Source organism: Schistocerca piceifrons, chromosome 8 (genome assembly GCF_021461385.2).
Source record: "Schistocerca piceifrons isolate TAMUIC-IGC-003096 chromosome 8, iqSchPice1.1, whole genome shotgun sequence".
Lineage (NCBI taxonomy): Eukaryota > Metazoa > Arthropoda > Insecta > Orthoptera > Acrididae > Schistocerca > Schistocerca piceifrons.
Genome location: NC_060145.1, coordinates 388098470 through 388121018, shown reverse-complemented (window position 1 = coordinate 388121018; position 22549 = coordinate 388098470). Strand labels below are relative to the sequence as shown.

Here is a 22549-nt window from a genome sequence, read left to right as displayed (position 1 = left end):
GATAACATATTAGACCTTCTGGTGACAAACAGACCCGAACTATTTGAAAAAGTTAACGCAGAACAGGGAATCAGCGATCATAAAGCGATTACGGCATCGATGATTTCAGCCGTAAATAGGAATATTAAAAAGGGTAGGAAGATTTTTCTGTTTAGAAAAAGTGACAAAAAGCAGATTTCAGAGTACCTGTTGGCTCAACACAAAAGTTTTGTCTCAAGTACAGATAGTGTTGAGGATCAGTGGACGAAGTTCAAAACCGTCGTACATTATGCGTTAGATGAGTATGTGCCAAGCAAGATCGTAAGAGATGGGAAAGAGCCACCGTGGTACAACAACCGAGTTAGAAAACTGCTGCGGAAGCAAAGGGAACTTCACAGCAAACATAAACATAGCCAAAGCCTTGCAGACAAACAAAAATTACACGAAGCGAAATGTAGTGTGAGGAGGGCTATGCGAGAGGCGTTCAATGAATTCGAAAGTAAAGTTCTATGTACTGACTTGGCAGAAAATCCTAAGAAATTTTGGTCTTATGTCAAAGCGGTAGGTGGATCAAAACAAAATGTCCAGACACTCTGTGATCAAAATGGTACTGAAACAGAGGATGACAGACTAAAGGCCGAAATACTAAATGTCTTTTTCCAAAGTTGTTTCACAGAGGAAGATTGCACTGTAGTTCCTTCTCTAGATTGTCGCACAGATGACAAAATGGTAGATATCGAAATAGATGACAGAGGGATAGAGAAACAATTAAAATCGCTCAAAAGAGGAAAGGCCTCTGGACCTGATGGGATACCAGTTCAATTTTACACAGAGTACGCGAAGGAACTTGCCCCCCTTCTTGCAGCGGTGTACCGTAGGTCTCTAGAAGAGCGTAGCGTTCCAAAGGATTGGAAAAGGGCACAGGTCATCCCCGTTTTCAAGAAGGGACGTCGAACAGATGTGCAGAACTATAGACCTATATCTCTAACGTCGATCAGTTGCAGAATTTTGGAACACGTATTGTGTTCGAGTATAATGACTTTTCTGGAGACTAGAAATCTACTCTGTAGGAATCAGCATGGGTTTCGAAAAAGACGGTCATGTGAAACCCAGCTCGCGCTATTCGTCCACGAGACTCAGAGGGCCATAGACACGGGTTCACAGGTAGATGCCGTGTTTCTTGACTTCCGCAAGGCGTTCGATACAGTTCCCCACAGTCGTTTAATGAACAAAGTAAGAGCATATGGACTATCAGACCAATTGTGTGATTGGATTGAGGAGTTCCTAGATAACAGGACGCAGCATGTTATTCTCAATGGAGAGAAGTCTTCCGAAGTAAGACTTATTTCAGGTGTGCCGCAGGGGAGTGTCATAGGACCGTTGCTATTCACAATATACATAAATGACCTGGTGGATGACATCGGAAGTTCACTGAGGCTTTTTGCAGATGATGCTGTGGTGTACCGAGAGGTTGTAACAATGGAAAATTGTATTGAAATGCAGGAGGATCTGCAGCGAATTGACGCATGGTGCAGGGAATGGCAATTGAATCTCAATGTAGACAAGTGTAATGTGCTGCGAATATACAGAAAGATAGATCCTTTATCATTTAGCTACAAAATAGCAGGTCAGCAACTGGAAGCAGTTAATACCATAAATTATCTGGGAGTACGCATTAGGAGTGATTTAAAATGGAATGATCATATAATGTTGATCGTCGGTAAAGCAGATGCCAGACTGAGATTCATTGGAAGAATCCTAAGGAAATGCAATCCGAAAACAAAGGAAGTAGGTTACAGTACGCTTGTTCGCCCACTGCTTGAATACTGCTCAGCAGTGTGGGATCCGTACCAGATAGGGTTGATAGAAGAGATAGAGAAGATCCAACGGAGAGCAGCGCGCTTCGTTACAGGATCATTTAGTAATCGCGAAAGCGTTACGGAGATGATAGATAAACTCCAGTGGAAGACTCTGCAGGAGAGACGCTCAGTAGCTCGGTACGGGCTTTTATTGAAGTTTCGAGAACATACCTTCACCGAAGAGTCAAGCAGTATATTGCTCCCTCCTACGTATATCTCGCGAAGAGACCATGAGGATAAAACCAGAGAGATTAGAGCCCACACAGAGGCATACCGACAGTCCTTCTTTCCACGAACAATACGAGACTGGAATAGAAGGGAGAACCGATAGAGGTACTGAAGGTACCCTCCGCCACACACCGTCAGATGGCTTGCGGAGTATGGACGTAGATGTAGATGTATCAGGTTGACACACACAGCAGTAAATGTGTTAAAATCAATAAATGCTAGATGTTTTTCCATATCAAAGTATTTCCTTGTGTTGAGCAAGCTTATTCCTCTGTGTTTACTGCAGTCTCTGACGTCACTTTTTTTCATGGTTTGGGATGACAAATGCTCTCTGCCATCTTAGTGGTGGAGTTTCTCCTCTCCTGATTCTGTTCATAAAGTTCAACAGCAATTGTTTCCCAGTTTGATACTGCAGCCATAGCTCTTGAAAATATGTCTGCTAGTCTCTTTGTTCTTCTCCTGAATGTCTCAAACACATCTTACTTATGTGTTTAATTTCTTAAGTATTGTGACTGTTGGATGTCTTGCTACATTTCTTTCCAGGTTGTTTTGAAATGTGCCCATTGTTCTCTGTGCCTTTTTTTAGTTTCTCTTTCAGATTTCATAGTCAGTAAAGTCATCTGCTTTCTTTGTTGCCAAATAACACTTATAAGCATTTCTTCCAACTTCACCATTGATACCACAACATGCCACTCCACATTCCGAAGTTGGGAGCAACTGTGTGACTGCACCGCCAATCTGCGTCTGCCACTGAGACGAGCCCCAATCAGCCAACGAACCAGCAGAGCTACCAGAGCTGACATACGACTGCTGCACATCGCAACTGCCCCAGTCCAGCTTGTGATCTGATCACGAAGCCTCAGCACACAGTCTCTGCTACTACAGTGTATATATATTGACCTGTCCTGACACTCAGGACTTTTACACATTAGTGATTTGGACTTGTCATTGGGGAATGAGAAAGTGAAACAAAGCTTATCAAACACTACTTGTGAATCTCATTCTTGTGCTCTCTGTAATTGCATCCACTAACTCCTTAGCATCCACTGCAGGACAACCAAACAGATAACTCTCTTGATATCCTCGTCCCAGATTTTTTGTCCATGTTTTCTACCCCAACACTTCTTTATTCCTATGGTCTTTTGCTGCTGCTTTCACAATTTTGGTCTGGCTTTTCCATTCTAGTTCAACAGTTGCCTCTGCTTAAAGCTACTCAATTTCTCTTAATCTTCTCTGGTACAGCCATTCGATTTTTTGACCTTGCAAGAGCTCAACTCTATATAGCAGATGGATTTGATTTATTGGCTCTCCTCACTTTGTGTGTCATTCAGTTAAGTAGGTGGAAATTTTTCTGTACCTACCGAGTTTGACAATTTCATAGGCCCTAAAGATTTTTGTGTCAAGCATTTACTTTCTAGTATCTCATCGGTTATAGTACAGTCAGACCAGTTGTATTTATGCGAATCCTTGTGTGGGAATGATTTCTTGCGTATGTAGAGTTTCTCAGAAAATGCTATTTCAATCCGTTTTTATCCACTTCTACTTTTTACAGGTTCTTCATGTGGTCCTATTTTGTTTTCTGTTCTTGTGTTATCAATTCTACCAAATTAAGTCACCCATTAAAAGAAGGTATTCCTTCTTACTGATCTCACATAAGATTCCTTTAAGTTCTGTACATAGCTAATTTCTTCCTTTCTCCCCACTCTGGAGCATATACAACACCTTTGGGAAACCTCACTGCATTTTTAGTCTCAATAGTACAATCCATTCATTCCACAATGAACACAAAATCTAACAAGAATAACCTACATACATTCACATGCACCCCATAATGACAAATGTTCATGCCAAAACTTTGTTAATAACCTCCAAATCCCTCATTGTGCAAAGAAAGGGAAGAAAATGAATATTCTAGCAGAAACCAAAATTTTTTAATATTTTTAAAAATCAACCACATGCACTAACAAACAAACTGAACTAAGAAACAAGAGATATCTCGATAATTTTACTTGCATTTAGCTCTGGCTAATCAAAACTAGAACAGCAGATTCCCCACTGACAGTTACGATTATTTACATGATACGCCATAACTTTTTAATAATTTTAATTAAATTTTTATTAGCTCTTTTTTCTTTGGGTTTAATTAAAAATATGCCCTTACGATGTACCACAGCTTTTCTGTTGTGGGCTGCTGCTGTTAACTGTTGATGCAATAAATGATGAGAAGTGAACAGGACGACTTGTGAGTTGATTGTTGGTAGCCAATCAGAATATTCATTCATAATTTCCTATGCTTCATAAATAATGCAAAATAGAAAGAGAGAGATACAAGTAGGTTCTGCATATTCCATTAAAAAAATTATTAAATTTAGTTATTATCCTTGGTGTCTGTATACAAAACGTATCAACAGCACCAAGCAGTGGAAGAGCCTGGTACTCCGTAAGTTCACTTTTGCAAAGTCTCGTGTCAAACTTACCTTGGCATTCATTTTTTCATTTATGATGAAATTTCTACATGCCAGCCAATTTCCATTTCTCATTGCTTTAGAAGCTGCAACTACATGCTCTCTCATCGATTCTGGTGGTCCAACCAATGACTGACGCTCACTGGAACGGAGTTGTTGATAAAACGTCTTTGAAATCATGCGACGACGAGCATCAAATTCGTGAGCTGAAATAATAACAGTTCATTTCACTTCTTTGCTGATGAAGAAAAATGTTATCTTATTCAGAGATGGACAGGTGGCTTTTCATTCCATCCTGTAGAATGTGAAGTCAGATTAGGAAAGTAGAGGAAAAAACTAACACTGTCTTATTAAGAGCCCTCAGCTGAAAACCAATAATGACCCTGAGATACAAAATAAAGTGAAAATGCAGAGCTCAGGCTAAAGCAAAGATAAAGTATAACTAGCAAAAGACCTATGACTACTACACACAATTCCATTCAATAACGCTTATGTTACATAGTCCAATTTAAGCAAACCTAATAAACATTTTAAAGGCAAGACAATGTCTATGACAAACTGCAGATAATCTAATCTTATGGGACACCATTAAAAGATGGATTTGTGTTGATCAGCTCCATATGATACATTTTTCTTTACTTGCAAGATATATTTCCTCGTAACTACTGTTTTCTTGGAGATCAAATGTGGGGAAACTGTTGATGCTCATATGGTGGGTGCTTCTGTAATCAAGGTGACCTGAAATATTTGGTGTTTCAAGAGGCACTGTATTGCAGATTTATACCATGTACAGGAAAAGTTAAAAAATATGAACCGTTAAGTCACAATGAAACAAAAGTGATCATGACAAATGGGCACTGACGAGAATTATGACGAAAAATAAGATGGGATGACAGCTGCAAAAGTTACTGCAGACACGAATGTCGCATTCATGAAGCATGTCAACACTCACACAACATGAAGGCAGCTCCATAAGCAAGGAATTGCAGTCTGAGATGGAATTACAAAACCACTATCAGTGGTTAAATGCCAGCAACAGGAGAATGTGATGCAAAAGCTCTAAAACCTGGACTAAGGGGCAATAAAAGAAAGTTATTTGGCTGGATGAGTTTTTTTCCACATTATTTACAACTTCTGGCAGAGTTCACACTCTGAGTGAAATATGGCAGGGGTTCAATGACGACTTGGGCAGCCATACTGCGGTATACATGGGCCCCATGGTTACTCTGCAAGGTCAGATTATTGCCAAGGATTGTGTGATCAATCTGGCCAATCAGATCCATCCCATGGAATAATATTTGTTCGCCAAGAGTGACGTCGTGTTCCAAGACAACAGGGCCCCTGTTCACACAGCTCCCATCATCCAGGACTGGTTTTGTGAGCACGAAGATGAACTGTCTCATCTCCCCTCACCACCAGTCACCAATCTCCATATTACTGAGCCTTTATGGTGTACATTGGAGAGAATGGTATGCAATTGCTACTCCCTCTGTCACCATTACCTGATTTGCCACTATTTTGCAAGAAGACTGATGTAACATTTCATTGAAAACCAAAGAGGACCTGTATTTATCCATTCCAAAATAACTGGAAGCTATTCTGAATAACAATGGTTTTCCTGCACTGTATTATTGGGCATGGTAATGTATTGTGTTTTGGGTGTTTCCATTTTCTTGTACTTTCTAAACACAGTCAGCTGTATACACCATTCAGTACATTATGCATACTGAGGATCAGCAATGATGTCACAAAAGCCATTATATATTGTGGCTTATATGACATCACTTAAGTAAATGTCAACATATCTGGCACACTGGATGGAATATATCATTATTGCTTTGAGGAATTACTTAAATGTCAGTGATTTCATGGGGTCTGCTATGGGGTTTGATGATGGAGTTAAGCAACTCTGAAACTGATTACCAACAGAAAAATGCTCCTGTCAGAGCACAAGACTCTGACAGAAAAGTGCGAAACCAGCCACCTCAATTCTCATTCTGCTTTCCTCACTAAAACTTTTTCAGCCATTTGCTTTTCTTTGCCTGCTACATCAAGGCATGCTGCTTATATAAAATGAATTCTTTAGGTTAGTAAAGTTTTGACAGTTTATTTATATCTTTCAACACATTTATATGTTTTGACACATATAAATAACAAATCAGTATGCATAATTTACAGTTAACAGAAAATTGTTTGCTTTACATTTTCCATGGACATGTTGTCCATCAAACACAATTCATCAAAAAGGCCTGACTTATGATTTCTATCTTAAAGGAGTAAAAATGTTATTAGAAATATTTCACTGTAATTGCGCCTTCCACTTTTACGTAATTTTTGTCAGTCATGTAATCATCTTTTGAGGCATATTAAGACCCTTTTTAGCCCATTGTTTTTGTCACTGGAATATCACACTTTGGGTAGATTTTTACAGACCTTGCGTGGTCATTATATCGAGATGCATGTCACAAAATGTTATTAGTGAAAAAATGCTGACTAAAACCAAATTTTGGTGACTTCAGAAGCCTTGCAATGACCCTAGAACTGTTGCTATATGTTCACTACATCAGTTAAAACTACATTTATGCCTCAGACCAGATATTACATGCATAAGGACAGTAACTTTGAACCTCTGGATCTTGGTCAAAAAAAATTTGGAAGTGCCCCAAGAATATCATCTTAAGATCACATGGCACAAGTGTTGACCATCGGTCATGAACACAAATTAAAGAAGTGCTCGTCACCACAACTGGTACTTTTCATACCCAAAAATCATTGCGTTTGCGGTTTTTCTCAGAAACCGCCCAGGTCTGCCCTGGACCACACCTAATGAAAACAACCAAACGATTTCCTTAATTTGCCCCGGCTGGACGAAATGTGTAAACATTAAATTTAGACCTAGTGCTATAGTATAGCTACAGTAATCTCGTTCTTCCAATAAGTATAAATGGTTCAAATGGCTCTGAGCACTATGGGACTTAACAGCTGTGGTCATCAGTCCCCTCCAATAAGTATACAATTGGATACTAGGCAGAGGGCTATCAAAAACACTTGACACGTCTCTTGTGATCTCTACAATATGAGATATGACCACATTAAGATTTTTGCCTGTGGCTTTTTGAAACATACTGGCATCATACAGTGTCAAGCATGTACCAATCAAGAACACTTCTGTTAATAGGAAATAATATTTTTAAGTAGTGAGAAGTTGATCTAATCTTAATTCTTACAAGATTTTTAATATGTACAAAAATCAAATGAGTACAGCATCAATTAAAAATGAAAACATTATAAGAAACTGTTCTTACTAATTCAGTTGCTGTACTGTGCAATAGCATATAATTACTTTGTTTTTTCGTGTTCACAAAAGAACAATAATTAATACAGAAATTAGTTTCTTACCTGCCATGTATGGTATTTCAATGAGCATAGCTGATACGAGATACACACACTCCAAGAGTTCAAGATTAATATGCATATGGAATGGCATCTGCCTCTGTTTCTCTATTTTCTCTTGCTCCTTGCTCCTCTCATGCTGCCGCTGGAGAAAGAAATAGTTTTATGATTAATTGTCATTAATTTCACAGACATGCATATTTTCAAGTCTTCCAATTCAAATAGGAAATCAACCTACCTGAGGTAGCAAACCTTGGGCAAGAAGTTCTTTGACCTTTCCAGTCATCATCAAATCAACTAGGCAATTATGCGCATCCTTGATATTCGCATGCCTGAATGCACACAGTCCTAAGTGCGCCATTGTACGGTTGTAAAGTATCTAAGCACAAAAAAATAAAAGATTGACTGTAAACACGTGATTTGCATTTGTTACTAAATGTATACAATTAATTTATTACTGCTTCAATGTCAATGTCACAAAAATGTAGCTTTGGATTCAAGTGTCTCACTCTCATCTCCCACGAACATCATCTTTGCTGCTAATATCTTACTGTGCTCCCTGTCAGGGAGCGTACATGGTTCTTTGGTTAGAAAGGGAAGAAAGTAAGTGTTCATAATGGTTAATACTCAGAGGATCAGATGAATTGGTAATGTCAAGCAAACTGATGACACACTCCCTTGATAAATCCACTGGAGCAAGTTCTGCAATGATGACAAGAAATAGCTCAAAAACAAAGATAGCACAAACCCACATCAAAATATTAGATATTTTACAATAGAAGATTATAAACTTCAGCGCTTAATCGCACAAATAGATGCTGATCAGCTCAGACGGGATTGTACAAGACATGAAGCAGAAGCTAGAGAACCTCGTAAATCAAACCTTGATCCACATACAATTAGGTCCAACAGATGTATACACTTTTCCACATGGCCTGGTCTACTAACACGTAAATATCTAACTATAATATAGCCATACAGAACTATGGGTTAAAAAGTGTGCACTCAGAAAAAGAGTGGCTACTCCCATCTTTGATGTGTGTGTAATGGTACAAATAGGCAGGCCCACTCTAGCACAACAGGAATCTCACACAGCAAAGTTTTTGTTGCATCTTTGTAATGGAGTCCTAGCAGTGTAAAATGCCACATCTTTCCTAAGTTAAAATGTATTCCAGGGCCACCACCTGTTAACACCTATTGCCGTAACAAGCAAGTGGGGGACTACATAAGGCTGAGAGCACAACATGAGTCAAGAAGTAATTAAATCAATTTTATTTCGAAGTATCTAAAAATTTAGCTGAAAATTAAAGCATTAAAGAAATTTTAGAAAGAAAACAAATTTCACAATAGTATTTTCTGCCATACAGAGGGATCAAAGTTGGTAAACGGATTTCGTCTGCTGTCATCTTAAGAGGAATTGATTTATTTGTTCAAGATGGTTGTAACCATTAAAAACATTCACATTTGAATGGACCATCTTACTGTCTTCTTGGTCTGAGATTCAAGCTAATAAAGCCCACTATTCCAACAGTGGAGACTGCTCCTGGTTAGGGAACCTCTGAGACAAAATGTAATGGTCAGTTTATATAGCACAGCAAACCAGAAACAGCCATTTCCCCATCCACAGGTTGGCACCGATACTATTTTTTGAGATTGTTTGTATACTGATGTGTGGTGCCAGTCATTCTTTGAGATGCTGGCCGCCACCACTACTCCCCATTCTGTGAAATCTTCTCAGAGCAGCTGCTTCATCTGTGACCGGGTCTTCATTGTAGTCATACACCACTAGGTTGTAGGAAAGATAACTGCTTATTACTTTGAACAGAGTTTGATAATGTTGCCCGACTTCAATTGTCCTTTTGTTTGCATTGTAACTGCGAGCATTTCGTGATGCAACAGGACAGCAGTAGTGTCAGCCATGCAGCAAGATTTAGCAAGATTTTGATTAACCAGGTTCTCATGGTTCAGCATTCTCTCTCCAGCATGTTCTCAATTATGTGTGCATAGCTCTATTTCACTACTCATTCTCTGTTGTTTTGTCATTGTTTTTATACCAGTGGAGGCTACCCTTGGCAAAACAGCACCTTGGTTCTGACCTGATTTCAGAATACATCTCAGTTGCTATATTTTCTAAATCTTCTACCTGATAGTATTATGATTTGTATGTGGCGATTGTTGAAGAATCTCAGAATGGGGCAACAGTAGACACTTCTTGATTTAGGACAGAAGTGAGCAAACTAGGGTTACTGGTCCAATGATGAGAAAAGTATATGGTAGTCTCTCACTGACAAAATGATACGGGCCACATCAGTACAGAAAGTCACAATTTTGAAATAGTTCAAAAATTAAGTAACCTGGGGTCAATACTGTCAAATAAAAGTGCGAAAGAGAAGGAAATTCAACAAAGAACAATAAGTCAAACTGGGTGTCCTACCGTTCAAATCACCTATACATGCCACACATCATATCCCAGAAAAGCAAGATAAAGCTACACATGACACTGGTGCAACTACTTGTACTGTATGGTTGAGAGATATGGGCCAGTACACAGATAATGGAAGAGTGCATTCACGTGTCTGAGAGGAAGATTTTATGGAAAATTTATTGCCCAATATACAATGCTGAAACTGCAAGATGGGAAAGAAGGCAGAATGAAAATCTGTATTAGTGGTTGAGAAAACTGATATTGGAAGAGTGATTGCAAGAAGCAGGCTACAGTGGGCAGGATATGTTCTACGAGCAGATGGCACTCTACCTAAAAGAGTACTTCTACACCAGCCAATGGTAGGCATCCAAGAGGTCTCCTGTGAACAACGTTGAGAGACAGGACCTTAGTGATCCCGGAAGAAGCAGATCCGACAGGTAGACTGAAGACACCAAAGAAAGAAGTAAATGGGTGAACATACATAATAAATTTCTGTGATATTACAAGTATTTTGTCATGATTCATGGACTTCCTCTGTTAATAATCATTTCATTATGTTCTATGTATGTCTTGTATTTGTATATTTCTGTCTTCTGCCATGGGCCTGAAAGGCTTGTGTATGTGCAATAAACGATGATAATGTGATTTCTACCATCTTTCCCTAGTATCCATACAAATTAGTGGCCGCTTCCAAATTTGGGTGTGGTCAACAACTTTCCATGATCTGATACTGGATCAGAAATTAATCTTTTGACAACAGGAAACTTCTACAAATGTAGTGTAGTTGAAAAGAAGCCTGCATTCTCCATGTAGATCAGCAGAGTGTACTATGTCTTCAGTCATGAGTAGGGCAATGGCATTTGTGTGACTCATTTAGTTTTCAACATGCCTCAATGTGTCACTTCAGGTTTGGACTGTGCTTGTATTGTCACTGTACAACAACAAAAGTTGTAGGAGAGGGAAGATCCTCAGCAGAAATGAGGAACATTGACACTATTATGAAACAAAAAATACTGCTGATATGTCTTGAAATGGTTGTCCAAGGTCAACAACATAAGTGACTATGGCTCTTAACTACCCTGACAAGAAATGTGGGCTGCCTTTTCTAAGCTAGATGTGAGGTCTGTGTCAAAACAGACAATATGTACCAATCTTCATATCAACTTGACTGCTAGGTGAGCATTAAAGAAAAAATTACAAACCTATCAATGCAGTGGTGTATGAAGAAGGTGCACATGGTGACACCTGAAATGGATCAATGGCATTGAGCCCTGTTCATTGATGAGCACAGCATTTGTCTGACACTTGATTTTCATAGAAGAGCGTGAAGGCAGTCAGGTACCAATGCACTACTCAGGCATGCAGTCCTTCGTGTTTAACAGGGAGGTAGGACAGTCACCTTCACCAGTAGTATCATGTACAGACGTCCATCACTTTACACCACTGCCAACTGTAATCTGAAGGCTGTGCAGTATCAGGACAGGATCATTCAAACTAACTTTCCAATCCTATAATCGATAGAATGAATCTCTCACTTTGTGATGGAATATGTGCTGTTTTGACACTTCCTGACAGATTGAAACCTTATGCCAGGCCGAGCTTCAAACAAGAAACCTTATTTTTCATAGGCAATGATATTGTGGACTTATGTATTTGAATACAATTGGTGACCTGCCATCATAATATCCCTTTTACCAGTGCCTCATCCTTGTTTCCAAATTTCACTAAAGTTATCCCACAAACCTTGTGGAACTAGCACTCATCTAAGAAAGGATACTGGCTTAGCTGCAGCCTAGTAGAGGATTGTTTCCTGGATGATTTTTCAGTCTCTTGTGGCATGTGTGCTGTCTTGAAATTTCTTAGTAAATTAAAACTGTGTGACTAACCTGGATTTTTGCCTTTCATGTACAAAGTGCTTGCAGAATGAGCCACCTCCCGCCCTCACAGCACCACTTCTCCCAGTATCTCACTCTTCCTTTCCAACCTTTACACAAGCTCTCCCACATACCTCGTGGTACTGGCATTCCTGGTGAGGAAAAAAAAGGGACATCACAAGCTCAGATTCTGAGCTGTGTGTCCCATCCTGGTACACAATGTTAATATCACAAAGTTCCCTGAAGCCAACATTCCGGCATTAGGATCACTTTCCAAAAAATAAGTATGAGCATGCTGCATCACCTAATGAACAGCCTGCTCCAGGATGCAAGAACCAACCAAATGGAATGCTCTGCAGTATCTGCTGACAAAAATCCAATTGAGCACCCTTCTGATTATTTATAACTTCCAGTTGTCATTGCAGGAAAGCTCCTCACACACTGGACGATCTCACGAGACTTAGTGAAATAACAAACTGTTTCATTGATATAAAATATCTGTCTAAAAAAGTTAACTTGATAGCTAGTCTAAACTTATGTGATTTATTGACTGTTTACAATTCAACAGTAAAGAAGAAATAAAATAAACAAAGAGAAAGAGTTTGCCTTAATTTTTACCTGCACTTCCTTCTTTGCTTACTATCTAAGCCAGTCATCTGTGGTATTACTATTTTTAATCGCTTGTATTGTTATCTGGGATGGTAGTTTCAGTAGACCAATGAGCAGTAAGAGAAGAGGCAGTGTATTCCTATATACAAGCAGCAATGAAATTTATGATCTTAATTGTAACAAATATTGGGAGTTTATTCTAAATATGTATCAATTTCTGAGGTGATACTTAGGGTGGGCCCTCATAGCAACTCTGTCGTCACAAATACTTTGCTGATTCTTCCATGTTTGCTACAGTGTCTGAGGTCACAGTCATGGTGGACTCTGAGAAAACAGATTTTTCCAAATACACAGCAGATTTTGTATGTATACTGACATGAGAATGTGACAATATTTTCCTTTATCTCTTGCTTCCAAACACCGTCACCTGCCCGCTGCTCTTTCATTGGCTGTGTAAAACAAGCAGCTGACACACTCCCTTTCATTCCTGTCATACCTCATTGTGAGTGTTGTCAAAATTGCTGTACAAAAAACATTAGTGCGCCACTGGCTCCTACCTACAGTTTTACCATCTCCTGCAGAATTGTATATTTTTGATTCATACTACATATGAAAAAACAGCTAACTGAGAAAAATATTTAGTTGTGATCTCTTTTTCTTCACTATTGCGAAAACAGTCAAGTTCTTTCTTTTACTACTGTATAATATATTTTGGTAAAATTGATGTTACATTATGTTCAACAGAGCTAATTAGCTAGTATATTACTTTTGTGACAAGTTCAGGAAAACCGTTAACAATAATTCACTGTTAAAAAAGAAGAGCATCTTTGCAGCATGAGGAGGTTAGAATAGAGTCTAATCTCCTTGATGCACTGTCATACAGCTAGCCCTCTCAACATCTTTACTGCATGACAACCACAACAGCATCTCCTCAATGTTAAGCAGAGTGACAGTTGGCTGTGATGCTCACACATCTTACACAAAATTAAATAAGAAGAAAACCATATGCTTGTGCAAGAAAGAATTAAATCTATTACATGATATTCCATTAAAACAAATTATCGTTAGGTTAAACATTGCTTGTGATTGCACCAGTGGCAGGAGTAAGAACGCCAGTGTCACTTAATTTTCCCCAAGTCTTCAAAATAAATCTTCAGTGGCCTCAATTGCAAAAGATTGTAAGACGACCCTATTACACAGTGTAAAAACACTGACCTCAGCAACAGTAGTTTAATCAGCATATGTAAGATGTCGCCATATTTTTCGAATGACCAGTTTGGGAGTAAATGGAGTATTTCACAACAAAATTTGTTTGTTTTGTAAGGCTTATACTTTCATTCCCTACTCCCCTTGAATCTCAGACCATACAAATTTGCAGATATCCAGATTGTGCAAAACTTTTGAGTATTTTATATGGGTTCAAAATTAGATTATTGACATTTTAAAAAGAGGAAATAATTCTGCAAATGATACATAAGTGATATGAACATCCAAACAATTCAGTCATACACAACCAGAAATGAAGATGTTATAAAGCATTTTTTTAAATAACCTATATTTCAACAAAAATATACATAGTATCCCATTCAGCTAAAATCAAACCATGAAATGAACCTTGTAAAAAATCTAGATTGTAGTAAACTAGCTTTCAGTGTGTTATCACAATATTAGTGTACTGTTTGCAATGTATGTGCTAGAATCACATGAAATTAAAGTTTTCTTAAGTTACATGGAGACAGAAGGCAAAATTTCAAGTACTCCTGATAGAAACACTTGAAAGTAGAAGAAACTATTTCCAGCACTTGGACATTCAGATTGGTTGGGGATAATTATCTGCCTATGTTGTATGGTTTGGCAAGCCTGTTAGCAAAGTTACGACAACAATAGAGAATTACAGAGGGTGGTATAGAAAAAACATCAGATGAGATAATCCCCTTTCAGGGCTAAACTTGAGGAAGTCATAGCCTTAACTGACATGTACTGAAGCATTCAAGACCCAGGTGGTAAATTTTTTAAGTGACAGCTGTATTCATAGGAGTGTGATAGGAAGTACCTGCCCAGGAGATTTGTGTGTGTATAAGATCTGTAGATCTGTACGGCAGTTGTAAGACAAGACAGGCTGAGAGAGGTGGTTTGTATAGGCGATAAGAGATTTGGTCTTTGAGCATATACATTTATCACAAATGTCTAGGTTGTTGGCAAGTAAGCACTTGATGTGAAAGTTGTATCAGATTTTAAAGTGGTGGTGATTCTGCTTATTGGTGTTTTTTATATGGACTGAGATTCTGATCTCAGCTTTAATGAAATAATGAGACAGAGGTCAACATAAAGGAAGATGGCATTGGATTTGAATACAAGGTAAATTTGATTTGAGAAAAGGGATTAAGCTGTCATGGAAAATGGATGAGTTGTTGTTCACCGGTGAATCCAGATCACACAGATGCCATCACAAATCTCTACCAGGCTTGGGGTTCACGTCATCTAGGTACAGTGAAATGAATTTTCCATCCATATTATGAAGAGCTGGACATAGGATGGGCCATATAACACAATTTCTCTGATATGTTTGCATGTCTGGCCTTCAAACATGAGGATGTTATGGATAAGCTAGCTACAGTGATACTGAACAGGGTTTTTGGAGGACTTTTAGGTGGGTACTGGGAGAAGTGTTCTGGAGTTCAGAGGCTATGTTTATGTACAACGTTTGTGTAAAGAGAGGTTGTACTTACGGTAATAACAAAGGTACTATGTTGAAAAAAGATGGGAATGCAATTGAGATAGTCTATGACATGGCTGGGGCTGAGATGTATAGCTTTGAAGACTGCTATAATGGAATAGATGAGATGGTTGTTTTATTGTATTTCCCATTATTATATTTTGGGAAATAAATAGGTCAGCATGAATGGGTTTAACACCCATCTACAAATACAGGGCGTTTCAAAAAGAAAGAGCAGATTTCAAACATTTATTTCTCAAAAACTACAAATGATAGAAACACAATTCCAACGGTCCTTCACTCAATATGAGTACCAAATGTTACACAACAAATATCAAAACTGTACCTCAATATGAGCACCATTTGTTACACGACAAATATCAAACCGGTATCTCATTTCTTGCCACACACGACGCAACTGGTCTTTAGTTACCGAATTCACGGCCGCAACAATTCGATGTCGTACCTCTTGAAGAGTAGCGGGCATAGGTGGGACATAAACACAGTCCTTTATGTACCCCCACAAATAAAAATCGCAGGGAGTAAGGTCTGGTGACCTGGGAGGCCACAGACGATGACATTGATCTTGTGCTCCTGCTCTTCCAATCCACCGTCCTGGAATGGTGTTATTTAGGTACCGTCGTACAGGTTCAGAGAAGTGTGGTGGGGCGCCATCTTGCATGAAGATGAAGTGATTTGAATCTTCCTGAAGTTGAGGAAATAGCCAGTTTTCTAACATGTCCAGGTAAATGGTTCCTGTGATAGTTTTCTCCATGAAAAAGAAAGGTCCATAAACTTTGTTTACCGAAATTGCACAAAAGACGTTAACCTTTGGTGAGTCTCTTTCATGTTGAATAACGTCCCTCGGAGTTTCACTCGCCCAAATTCGTACGTTATGCCGATTAACTTTACCAGAAATGTGAAACGTTGATTCATCTGAAAAAATTAATCGTTCGGCAAAATTGTCCTCTTCCATGTCCTGTAGAATTGCAGTTGAAAATTCGAACCTTTTGTTGTGGTCGTCAGGACGCAATGCTTGCAATAACTGCAGTTTGTACGGCTTCATGTGCAGACGGTTACTCAGAACGCGCCATACCGTTGTTTTAGACATGTTTAGTTCGTGACTTGCCCGTGCCGTGGATTTTCTAGGGCTCCTTTCGTAAGCTGCACGGACACGCTCGACATTTTCATCCGATGTGCGTGGACGACCCGTGCTTTTTCGCTTGCAGATGCAACCATCTTCTACGAATCTGTGATGCCACTCATAAATTTGCTTATAACGAGGCGGCTGTTTGTTGAATTGACGGCGGAATGCACGTTGCACACCAACAATGGACTCTAACTTTGCAAATTGCAGCACACAAAATGATCGTTCCTGTGGTGTCGTCGCCATTTTCCTACAAACAAACGCCAGCGCCACTGCGGATTTGCATGGAACTTCTGCGCGGACCATTGAAAAACTTTGAACCTTTCTCTGACAAGAAACGTTTGAATTGTGTTTCTATCATTTGTAGTTTTTGAGAAATAAATGTTTGAAATCTGCTCTTTCTTTTTGAAACGCCCTGTATAATCCCTCTGTTTACACTGGCAGAGAGAAAGAGAAAGAGTAAGCTATTATACACATCATGCTGGGAGCATATAATTAAACCATTGAAGCAATGTTCTCTACACCCAGGACCTATACTGTCCCTTTATAAGTTATGAAAAACTTGTTACTACAATGCAAAATCATTCACACCCCATTTCAATATCTATAATCATCAAGCCACTCACATTCAGTCTGCATGTATGACATTAATGCTGAAAAGTATCAAAAAGGGTGGAAAGGAGAACTGATAATGTAAGTCATCAAGGTGCATTACCTGTGTTGGAGGATCAGAATGATGAATGGTTTCTTGCAGATGAGACATTAATATAAGGTCTCGAGCTTGGAACCAGTTGTCATGAAGAGCATGGTGGTAAATGTGTGACAAGATAGCACGAGTACGAAGACGGTCTGTTGAGTCCTTGGCATACACGAACTTGCACAGTTTCTCCATAACTTGGACACTTGTAACAGCATCTGGAGGTAGCTCACCCTGGAACAGAAATAAAAAGATTTTCGTTTTTACAATTCATCTTGCCAGTATCGCAACTGTGCAGGTACTGGACACAATGTAATCACAGTGATATAAACTCACCATTCAGGAACTTGTTTTGTGACCTCAACATAATGTTCTTTTGTTTTCCCCATTCAATAACAACTGTCTAAGAGTGCTGAAGGGCTACTGTATCTGTGATTATCGTGTTACTGTACTAATTACTGATCTATTCTCATGTCAGACTTTGCTGACTTCTAATGAAAGCAAATTATCAAATTGGTGCATATGAGTGAACAGTGTCAAATCTATGGGAGTATCTAGAGCTATTGCATCAAGTGTAATGACAGCATACAGAGTTAATATAAAAATGACCAATTAAACAAAACAGTGAAAGGCAAAGTGGAATGACATAATGTCCTAAGGGCAACCAATCACAATTTATATGCATACACATATCTTCAGTGGGACTTTGCCTCTTTTGCGGACCATAGTCTCTCTTACGTAACGCTATGTTGGTGTTCATGCTTCCTGTGCCACACCTGTACACTCGCCTACAGTTAGACTCTCATTTCAGCATGTGCAACCTATAGCGAAAGAAAATAGGAAACGGCCAAATAACCTGTTGATGTTGGACTGACCAGCCAGAGGTCATCAATAATGGAATGCAGAATGTGAACAGCATAACAACAGGAAAACATACTACAGAGATGGCATAGCAGAATAACAAAGACAAAATGAGTAAACCAAGAGGGAAAAACCTAATGTGCAGCAAAAACTCTGACCAAAATAATGATGTGTAATCAAAACGATTCAGGAGTGCAATGAATACACATAGAAGACAGAGCCACTACACAGCTAGCTTTATAATGCGGCCACGAGCACTGATTGGCTAGCGTGGGCACAGTGCAGCCAACACTGCAGAGGCAATATTAGAACCCACAGATGTAGCAGTGCCGTTCAGCAGCTGTCATTGAGTGCCATGCCATCTGGCAGGCTTTCAAATCATCATCGGGCTGGGATACCATAAAAGCCATGAAATGCAACTGACCAGTATTTAATGCCAGTCCAGCAAAGAATTTTTGTCAGTCATGTATGTCAGTGTGAGGGAAAACTATGCTGCAAAAGCAACTTTCAATTCGACTGCTTGTTTCCAGATAGCCTGGAGGGTCATTGGTATTTTTTCATTAGTAATTAACTGACAAATTTTGCTGAAGAGGACAAGTGACTGATTTTGCATTAAAAAGTTGGACATTTCTTAAAAATAATATGCCGACACATAAGACATATTTGTGTACCACACAACACAAATGTCACAAAAAAAAAAGGTTTTTTTTTTTACTTCAGTTATCCAATAGTATTTGCACAAAGCAAATAATAGAAGAGAATGTCCATGGAGAACAGAGTAATTAGTGCTGTGGAATGGGAAACCTAGATTCCACTGATTGCTTTGTAGTAATTGTAAACTCCAAGGACAAAAGGGCAGAGTACAGAGTGAGAGGACCAGCCCATGTCTTGACACCAAAATACTTCCTGAAGCTGAAAATTTGCAACAAAAGACTAGTCAGGAAAAGAAAGAAGGTATTTAAGCGTTTGTGACCACTCTATCAATTGGCACTTTTTTTAAAAACGTGTTTATAACATATTATCTGGTGATATTGGGTATCACATGATTTAGGATTCTCTCGATCCTCACACTAAACAAAGTAGCAAATGTTTGCTGAAACACCAGACAGAATGTGCCTGACAATTTGTACTCCCACTGTATTATCCCAGAGGTTGTAGATCCTCATAAATTACAGTTGGAGGGCACTCACCAACTGAAACAGCAAGCACAGAATTAGATATCCAAAAGCTTCTTATTCATCCGTTATTTCACATACATTCTTACCAGATGCTGTAGATCTACAACTTCTGGGTGAATACACTGGGTGTGTGTTGTCAGAATTGTCAGACATATTCTCACTGGTGTTTCCACAGATATTCGCGAGTTCTCTCTTTTTATCAGAATGAAGATGATGACAGCCCTAAATCACATGTTTCATGTGATATCGAACATCATCAGATAACTTTTTTTAAAAGTGACAATTTGATAGCACAGTCCCAATTCAGTCTAGTGCAGTATTTGGTTTGATGATAAATGCTCTAACTCTCACTAATCTGTGAGCATTCTTTCAACGCATTTTCTTGCCCCCATCTCATATGAAAGCCCATGAACTGCTGCCTTATCACCTACAAACCATGCCACAGTGACCCCATTCCAGCAATCCAGTAGGATCTCCAGTCACTACTCAAATCCTTAGGCTCATCCCAAAACCTCTCCCCAGAGTCCATCTCTCTACTTACCCCAACCACTCCCCGCACTCCCACCTTCTACATGCTTCCTAAAGTCCATAAACCCAACCACCCAGGATGTCCCATTGTAGCCAGTTACTGTGCCCCCACTGAGAGAATCTCTGCTCTTGTAGACCAATACCTTCAACCTATTACCCGGAACCTATCCTCCTATAGAAAAGATACCAACCATTTCCTCTACCAACTCTCCACAGTTCCTTTCCCTTTACCACACGGTGCCCTGCTCGTCACTATTGATGCCACCTCTCTGTACACTAACATTCCTAATGCCCATGGCCTTACTGCTATTGAACACTACCTTTCCAGGTGCCCTATGGATTCCAAACCAACAACCTCCTTCCTAGACTCCATGACTAACTATATCCTCACCCACAATTACTTCTCCTTTGAAGGCATTACCTACAAACAAATCCACGGTACGGCTATGGGTGCCCGCATGGCAGCATCCTATGCTAACCTATACATGGGCCACCTAGATGAATCCTTCCTAAAAGCCCAGAATCCTAAACCCCTCACCTGGTTCAGATTCATTGATGACATCTTTGCTATCTGGATTGAAGGTGAGGACACCTTATTCACATTCCTCAAGAACCTCAACAACTTCTCCCCCATTTGCTTCACCTGGTCCTACGCAACCCAACAAGCCACCTTCCTAAATGTTGACTTCCACCTCAGAGATGGCTACATCAGTACCTCTGTCCATATCAAACCTACTAACCACCAGCAATACCACCACTTCGACACCTGCCATTTCATACCAAAAAGTCCCTTCTGTACAACCTGGCCACCAGTGATCGTCGCATCTGCAATGACGAGCAGTCCCTCTCTAAATATACAGAGGGTCTCACTGAAGCCTTCACTGATTGTAATTATCCTCCCATCCTTGTACAAAAACAAATCTCCCGTGCTTTATCTTTCCAGTCTCCCATCACCTCCCTTCGTCCCATAGTCCGACCACAGATGAGCATTCCCCTCGTAACTCAGTACCATCCGGGACTGGAGCAATTGAATTACATTCCCCGCCAGGGTTTCGAATACCTCTTGTCGTGCCCTGAAATGAGAAATGTCCTACCCACTATCCTTCCCACCCCTCCTACTGTGGTATTCTGCCATCCACCGAACCTACAAAATATACTTGTCCATCCTTAAACAACCCCTGCTCCCAATCCCTTACCTCATGGCTCATAACCATGTAATAGACCTAGATGCAAGACCTGTCCCATACATCCTCCTACCACCATCTACTCCAGTCCGGTCACTAACACTACCTATCACATCAAAGGCAGGGCTACCTGTGAAACCAGTCATGTGATCTACAAGCTAAGCTGTATTCTATGTAGGCATGACAACCGACAAGCTGTCTGTCCACATGAACGGCCACCGACAAACTGTGGCCAAAAAACAAGTGGACCACCCTGTAGCTGAACACGCTGCCAAACATGATACCCCTCATCTCAATGACTGCTTTGCAGCCTGTGCCATATGGATCCTTCCCACCAACACCAGCTTTTCTGAATTGCGCAGATGGGAACTTTCCCTGCAGTACATCCTACGTTCTCATAACCCTCCTGGCCTCAACCTTCATTAGTCACTGTCCTCACCCATCCAGCCCCATCCCTGTTCCCATTCCAGCACTACACAGCCGTCATTTCACTGCAACACCCAGTCTTTTAATTTCTTTTATTTTTATTTCTCCCCTTTCCGCTACTTATCCCCTCCCCCCTCCGCATCTTCTCTCCTACCCACCGTCTAAACTGCCACACTTCACTGTCCGCCACTCCCACCATACTATCCCTCCCCCTCCCCGCTCCAGCCTCCTCCTTACCCCCACCCAGTCGCCACTCCCATCATGCACTGGTGCTGCTGCTCGCAGTGTAGTTTCAGCTCTCTGAGACTGCAGACATGTGTGCAAGTTACGCTTGTGTGTGTGTGTGTGTGTGTGTGTGTGTGTGTGTGTGTGTGTCTACTGCTGACAAAGGCCTTAGTGGCCGAAAGGTATGATTGTATGAATCTTTTTATTGTGCCTATCGCGACTGTGCATCTCTGCTATATGGTGAATAGCAACTTTCCTTCTCTCGTATTGTTACATTCCATCCTGGATTTTCCATTGTTTGATTATTCAATAAAGGTAATAGAAAACTACCTCAAAATTAGAGAGGTCTAACTTTACTTTCACACAGATTAATAGTTTTGGAGAATATCATAGAAAAGAGACTTTCAAGGATGAATGAACCTCACCTTGGTGAAGAACAGGATCGGTTTAGGAAAAACAGGAGTACAATTGATCTGATCTTCACAAAAAGGACACTACTTGAAAAATATCAGGAAAAAGATAGAAGTATGACACTAGTCTTCTATACACAGCAAAAGCGTATGAAGTGTAGTAACAGACAAAAATTTGGAATCTTCAGAGAAGGGAAGTAAGCCCAAGGCATTGACTGAGAAAGTGAAGATTCTCTACAGAGATGTGTCAGCTGTATTGGAGTAAGAAATGGAGATCAAACATGGAATCCAGCAGAGGAGTGCCTTGTTTCCACTGCTCTTAATTGTTGTGATATGACAATATTA

At 39.8% G+C, this 22549-nt stretch overlaps 1 protein-coding gene across 1 annotated transcript in view; it reads right to left on the bottom strand.

Moving 5' to 3' along the window:
- Nucleotides 1–22549, bottom strand: part of LOC124711253 (eukaryotic translation initiation factor 3 subunit C) — a 78306-nt gene that overhangs the window by 13605 nt on the left and 42152 nt on the right. The window contains exons 12-15 of the mRNA XM_047241223.1: nt 17411–17626; nt 8163–8303; nt 7931–8069; nt 4544–4737 (exon numbers count right to left, since the gene is read on the bottom strand). Coding sequence (XP_047097179.1) covers nt 4544–4737; nt 7931–8069; nt 8163–8303; nt 17411–17626 — 690 coding nt within the window. The remainder of the gene's footprint in view (nt 1–4543; nt 4738–7930; nt 8070–8162; nt 8304–17410; nt 17627–22549) is intronic.